This window comes from Borostomias antarcticus (assembly GCF_949987555.1).
Source record: "Borostomias antarcticus genome assembly, chromosome: 18".
NCBI classification, from domain to species: domain Eukaryota; kingdom Metazoa; phylum Chordata; class Actinopteri; order Stomiiformes; family Stomiidae; genus Borostomias; species Borostomias antarcticus.
The window spans coordinates 2,379,248-2,386,747 of record NC_140251.1 but is presented as its reverse complement, the minus strand read 5'-3'; the positions used below and the strand labels follow the sequence as shown (position 1 = coordinate 2,386,747).

General features: G+C 40.2%; 1 protein-coding gene across 1 annotated transcript in view; it reads right to left on the bottom strand.

Annotated features, from left to right (window-relative positions):
* The window catches only part of sema3e (sema domain, immunoglobulin domain (Ig), short basic domain, secreted, (semaphorin) 3E), a gene marked incomplete at both ends in the record, with an annotated part of 45,574 nt that overhangs the window by 9,297 nt on the left and 28,777 nt on the right, over positions 1 to 7,500 (bottom strand). The window contains 2 exon segments of the mRNA XM_084452856.1: positions 6,600 to 6,716; positions 7,061 to 7,154. Of these exon segments, the coding sequence (XP_084308982.1) occupies positions 6,600 to 6,716; positions 7,061 to 7,154 (211 nt within the window).

Here is a 7,500-nt window from a genome sequence, read left to right as displayed (position 1 = left end):
CTGCTCTTGTGTCTGGGTCTGTCTTTTCTGTTTAGTACTTGAAACTGGAGCCGGTGTTTTCCTGAGCGCCTGCGCCCTTTTTCAATTGTTTTCAATAGCTGAATCCCAATCTGAGTGCACAAACCACTCTTGCGGCCCCTCGCACTTGCGGCCTGAGCACTTAATTGACATCAGCTGGAAGGGCCAGAGGGTGCAGGGCCGTGAATTAAATGGGACAGCACTTCCAGCGGTGTGCCAACGATTCCCAAGCCAGTTTAGCTCAATGCCACACCCACCCGGCGTCTTTTTTTCAAGCGCTCTGGCTTTTTTTGGCGGCCGCTCCGAGTGCTCGGAAGTTAAAAACATCTCAACTTTCAGAAAGGCGCTGGTAACGTCACCGCCGCTCTTTTCAGGCAAGTGCGACGGCAAGCCGGTTGTTCGTGATAAATAATAGGCTAGATAACGATATTCTATAGGATAATAAGTAATATAGAAATATAGTAATAGTAATAAAAGATGGCTAACAAAAGGCAAAGAGACACTTGTATACAACGCCGGTTGATGATGCTGAAGATATATTTTTATAGAAACAAAATAACCAGTCCAAGCGCAGCAGGAAAGAGGCGCTGCAGGGCGCTGGGACGTAGCTCTCCCCAGCGGTTTTCTGACAGAAAAAGGTGCTATGTGGACACGGGGCCTTAAAGGTGCTCAGTTCGATTTCTCTTTTCTTTTTTCGGCCACGAGATGGGGCAGTGGTGCAGCGTATCAGATATAAAAAAGTGGGCGTTTTCACTCCAACCTCTCTCCAGATAGTAAAAGCCAGCCCAATATTGATTCATGTACGTGATCTTCTTTTGTCTGACTCTTTTTTAGCCGAAGACCGTGGTGTTTTTGCTCCTGGACTATAACTTCTCTCAGCCATGTTCAGCTAACGTTAGCTATATAGGCATATTCCCAACGGCCATGTCTCAAACGTCCATCAAGACGCTGCCCCTCGCTTATATACGGTGCACTACACCGTTGGCTATATTTTCTGTACAGATAGTTATGACTCCCCTGGACCTATTTATTGCATTTTTTTATTTTTTTTATTTTTTAAAAGAGCAGTAAATCGAACAGAGCACCTTTAACAATTGCAAATATGATTTACATTACACTTTATCAAAAGCAAGTTTATAGAAATAGATTTTCAACAAAGATTTGAAAGAAGACACTGTGATAGATACTGTGTAGTGTGCAAACTACTGATTGATCTAATACCTGTATCTTTCCTAAACAGAGAGAAGGGCACACACCCCGGGTGACCAATAACTCATCCCAACCTGTCCATGTTCAAGCTGATGGGAAATGGAATTACAGAAATGAATGTGACATTGATCCAGGAAAAGAAGTCGCTTTGAAAACTTCTGAGAGAAGATTGAAATATACAGTCTCTACTACTAACCCCGAAGGAGAGCGCCACTCTGAATGGCGTAAAATGAAGTCTAAACGCTGTGTTGAGATCAACGTGGAAAATGGGAAAATTACAATTGAAAAGGTGTATGTCTAAACACGATGTGCAGCAGTTTATGCTCTCCCTCTGTCAAAATTATCTAAATCATTGATTACTTAAAACATTCTGTGAGAAGTGTTGCCTTTTATACTGTATACTGAAACAGTAGTCAATGATATGAGAAGCTGGACAGTTACTGGACAGGGCAGTGTGAGAATATAATGTTCTCTTTTTAAGATATTGTGCTCCACATCCTGTGCGATGATTGGACTATTATATCACAACACGTGTTGAATTGACAAGTTGAATGACGATCAAATTGGAGGGTAAAGACTACACAATTGAACAATTCACAATGAAACTCAATAAAATGAAGATACTTTTCAGCAGCATGACTGTATAATTCTGACCCTATGGGAGTACAGTCTGCAGCAGTGAGAGCGTATCATTGTGTGGTGGTGAATGGGGGGGGGGGGGGCGTGCGAGGGGCCGACCGTCCTACCGTTGAGCTGCTGCCGGTCGTCTCTCTCTGTGCGTGTGTATCTCTGGTTGTTCAGGCGACACACTGCGCCATCATTCTCCCTTTTGAGTTGCTAATTCTGAATTCATACCTTTTCCCTAACCTGTCACCACTCCTACAGTTTTTAAGCTCAATGGACATATTATATCTCAAAATGTTCAGCTGGTTCCCAGGATTCCTATGATATAAACATCTAAGCTGTGACGTTTATACTTTTTGAGCTGGAGCTGTCTGAAGCTGGTCATGCTTTCCCATGCAAACAATTGATGGAATGTTCAGTGTCAGTTGAGTACTAACTGTAGTACGCTATTTATAGTCGTTTGATAGTTTTTTTTTAAATATTTAGTTATATTTATTATTATTGGTAGTGCTAACAGTTATATTTGTAGTTATAATAGTAATAGCAATAGAGTTTATAGTAGTTATATTTACAATAGTTAGTAGTTATAATAGTACTGGCAGTAGATGTTACATACCCTAACTCTAACAATAAGGTTACTGTTAACCCTAATACAACTGTTAACCCTTACACCACTGCAGTGATGATCTGTTAATGTAGGCTAATCCTCTCAACAGGCATCCTTTATATAAAAGTAGTAGCACTCACCTCAACTTCCATACCAACACCACAACTACTGTCCTTCCTTATATTCAAATACTTATTCATAATGGCATTCAGGCTGTAAACTAATATTGATACCTTTTATACCTATTTTGAGCTATTGAGCTTATTAAAACTGTACAATCATTAGTAGTAGGCCATTTGTAGTAGCTTTTAGTAGTTTAATATATATATATATATATATATATATATATATATATATATATATATATATATATACAGCGTTTCCGCTGGTAAGGTTTTGCCCTGGAGCACCTTACCAGCGAAAAATGGATTCACGCCCGCGGCCCGTCCACACGCCTGCCGGCTGACGGTGAGAACAACAGCATTCGTTAACATGGGAGCTGAAGTGAAGCGCAGCAGTGCCCGTTGCGCTTCTGGGACTGGTGAGACTGGTGAGACCTGTTCTATATTTATCTATGGGTGAGACTGGTGAGTTTGAGGCGTGATGACTGAAAGTGAAAACAAGCGAGCTGGGGCCGCAGGGAGGGGGCGGGGCTCTAAGCGGCCGCTTACTTTGCTTATACGGTGGGCCGGATCTGGTTACACACAACAGTTGTATAGCCAGACCTCGAAGACAACTTGTAGTGGACTTGACTGTCTACTCCAGTCAAGTCCCGTCTGAAATCATAATCGCAACTCGCTAGTGTCTTGAACAACTCTCTTGATTGGTTTCTCTTGAAACAAAATTACTAATTATTCACTTCATTTGACAATTTGCAACCAGGAAAAGGTGAGCATACACTATTTCCAAGCTAAAATTAGCATGATATTTGCCACTCTTTTGCTCCAGATTTGTATTTATTTTTACAGATTATGAATGTGTAAATTGTTAGCTTTAAAATGATGTGTCATGCATTGAAATCATGCAAATATTTGAAGAAGTTATGTGTCTGTGAATGTTGATATGCCTGAAATCACTAAGCAGAGAAAAGGGCTTCAAAGATTGAGCTGTTCACACTTCTCACAGGACATGGGTTTTGACAACAAAATATGACTAGTTAGTGATCAGAAAACTGTTGTTTGTTATCTTGAATGGGTTGTAATAAATCATTATAGCTTTCAGAATGTCATGTCAATGTAGCCGCTTACATATGAGTTTTTCCATGTTCTCCCTTTCATTACAGAATGGGAAATTATTCCTGCGGCTGCTGCAATTGCACCAATATGTGCGATCTTAACCCTGTAAGATTATTGCCTTTTTGTATTTTTTTTTTTTCAGACAATGTCTAAATATGTCAATAACAATAATAATAATAATAATAATAATAATAATAATAATAATAATAATGATAATAATGATATTAATAATACTAATAGTAAAAGTGCAAATACTAATTCAAAAAAATAATAAAAATAATAATAATAATCATGAATTGTACAAATCACCTCATACCAATAATCTTAATCATGAACACAATCATGGTACATAAGGATAACAGGGAGAAGTTGCATTCTATTAAAACATTCATAGTAATATACAGTAATGAAAGAATCAGGCAAGCCCAAGATGTAGACATGGGCGTTGGAAGGGAAATGAAAGTGGGTGGGACACCAAAAGGGGGGGTCTGGGGGCCCTCCCCCTGAAAATTTGAAGTGAAGAGATGCCAATTCCTGTATTCTAGAGCATTTTTACAGGTGGTTCGATACTTTTAATTGGCTATAACAAGAGGAGATATATCAAATAATGTTATATATATATATATATATATATATATATATATATATATATAGATAGATAGATAGATAGATAGATAGATAGATATGGATATTTATTTATATTTCCTGCACAAATTGAACATACTAAATAACATTTCCCTTACATGTTTCTGTCCTTCAACAAGAGAAAGAGAGCTGGCAAGCTTTCATAATGTTGCCAACAAAAGTCTAATTTACCTGTGACTCTGTCTCTCCCTGTCTGTTCCTGGTTTGTGTTTACTGTACTTCAGAAGAGGCTGGTAGCCCTAGGCAAAATAACGACAATGCGTCCCGGCAAGTTGTTGAGCAGGGGGGGGGAAGCACCGCCACTGCCTAAAGCTAAGATCAAAATTATTTAGAAATTGATTTTCAACAAAGATTTGAAACAAGACACTGTTATAGATACTGTGTAGTGTGCAAACTACTGATTGATCTAATACCTGTATCTTTCCTAAACAGAGTCCACCTGTCTACAAAGACCAGGTGACCAGTAATTCATCCAAATTGATTTTCAAGAAATATTTGAAACAAGACACTGTTATAGATACTGTGTAGTGTGCAAACTACTGATTAATCTAATACCTGTGTCTTTCCTAAACAGAGTCCACCTGTCTACACAGACCAGGTGACCAGTAATTCATCCAAATTGATTTTCAACAAAGATTTGAAACAAGACACTGTTATAGATACTGTGTAGTGTGCAAACTACTGATTAATCTAATACCTGTATCTTTCCTAAACAGAGTCCACCTGTCTACACAGACCAGGTGAACAGTAATTCATCCAAATTGATTTTCAACAAAGATTTGAAACAAGATACTGTTATAGATACTGTGTAGTGTGCAAACTACTGATTAATCTAATACCTGTATCTTTCCTAAACAGAGTCCACCTGTCTACACAGACCAGGTGAACAGTAATTCATCCAAACATTTCCATCTTCAAGCTGATGCGAACTTGAATTACACAATGGAATGTGGCAGAATGATCCAGGAAAAGGAGCTTCAGAGAAAATATTTAAATATACAGTATCTACTATTAAGGGGGAATGATGCTTCGTTTTGAATAAATCTTAATATTTTACATTGCTGTGTGTTTATTTTACACTAATAGCTGTAGTAACCGTTGTATAAAAGCAAAAAACCACGAGAGGCCGTTATAGTGATTTTATAACAGCTCCGCTTCACGTCATGCCAAACAACGCCCCCTAGCTGTTATAAAATCACTATAAAACACGGCCTCTCGTGGTTTATTGCTTAAATTGATAACTTAAAACATTCTGTGAGAAGTGTTGCCTTTTATACTGTATACTGAAACAGTAGTCAATAGAAGCTGGACAGTTACTGGACAGGGCAGCGTGATAATGGAATGTTCTCTTTTTAAGATATTGTGCTCCACATCCTGTGCCATGATTGGAGTATTATATCACAACACGTGTTGAATTGACAACTAATTATTTAGAAATTGATTTTCAACAAAGATTTGAAAGAAGTCACTGGTATAGATACTGTGTAGTGTGCAAACTACTGATTGATCTAATACCTGTATCTTTCCTAAACAGATTCAACCCGTCTACACAGCCCGGTTGACCAATAAATCATCCCAACCTGTCCATGTTCAAGCTGAAGGGAAATGGAATTACAGAAATGAATGGGACATTGATCCAGGAGAAGAAGTCGCTTTGAAAACTTCAGAGAGAAGATTGAAATATACAGTCTCTACTACTAACCCCGAAGGAGAGCGCCACTCTGCATGGCGTGAAATTAAGTCTAAACACTGTGTTGAGATCAACGTGGAAAATGGGGAAATTATAATTGAAAAGGTGTATGTCTAAACACGATATGCAGCAGCTTATGCTCTCCCTCTGTCGAAATGATCTAAATCATTGATAACTTAAAACATTCTGTGAGAAGTGTTGCCTTTTATACTGTACAGTATACGTATACTGAAACAGTAGTCAATGATATGAGAAGCTGGACAGTTACTGGACAGGGCAGTGTGAGAATATAATGTTCTCTTTTTAAGATATTGTGCTCCACATCCTGTGCTATGATTGGACTATTATATCACAACACGTGTTGAATTGACAAGTTGAATGACGATCAAATTGGAGGGTAAAGACTACATAATTGAACAATTCACAATGAAACTGAATAAAATGAAGATACTTTTCAGCAGCATGACTGTATAATTCTGACCCTATGGGAGTACAGTCTGCAGCAGTGAGAGCGTATCATTGTGTGGTGGTGGAAGGGGGGGGGGGGCGTGCGAGGGGCCGACCGTCCTACCGTTGAGCTGCTGTCGGTCGTCTCTCTCCGTGCGCGTGTAGCTCTGGTTGTTCAGGCGACACACTGCGCCGTCATTCTCCCAGTAGTCTGTGAACAGGCCGATATACAGCTCCCCGCCTGTAGGGGGCAAAGGGTTCTATGTATGAATAAACATATCCACCAGGTGGCAGTGTTGACCCCCCAAAAAGCGCCAGGGTATGTTAAATGCAATGAGTAATAAGACTGTACAGTAACTGGTTTAAGTGGTCTCTCTTCAACCCTGCGGGGTTGACCACTCAAATTGCATGGCAGAGAGAGAGTCTATACAAGCTCTTCACTGAGGACAGCTATAGGGAGCAGAAAGCAGATATGGAAGATGAAGATCGATAGAGAGAGAGAGAGAGAGAGAGAGAGAGAGAGAGAGAGAGAGAGGGTAAAGAAAGGAGAAAGGACGTTTGAAGGTCAAGCGGATGGTTGCTTACTGGAGAAGGTGGAGGTGCAGGGGCTGTTTGGGTCATAGGGACACCGCCCTCGGCCGCTCTCAACGCTGTCCTCCTCCAGGGAAAACTGCCTGATCTGAGGACCAAGCACAGTTAGGACATACAAAACACTGGGCACACACACACACACACACACACACACACACACACACACACACACACACACACAAACGCTCACACACACACAATGCTCCCATCAGGAATGCTAGCATGTGTGTGCTAACACCATCCAGACTCCCACCCCAGGCGGTGATATAAGGTCGGAGAGAGAGAACAACGGAGAGAGAGAGAGAAGCGAGTGATGGATGAGAAAGTGGGTGGAAGATGGATGAGTCACAGAGTGATGGATGGCCAAATGAAGGAGTGTTGTCCAAATGTTCATAGTGCCTCTCTGCTCGGCTCTTAGATAGGTCAGAGTTCAC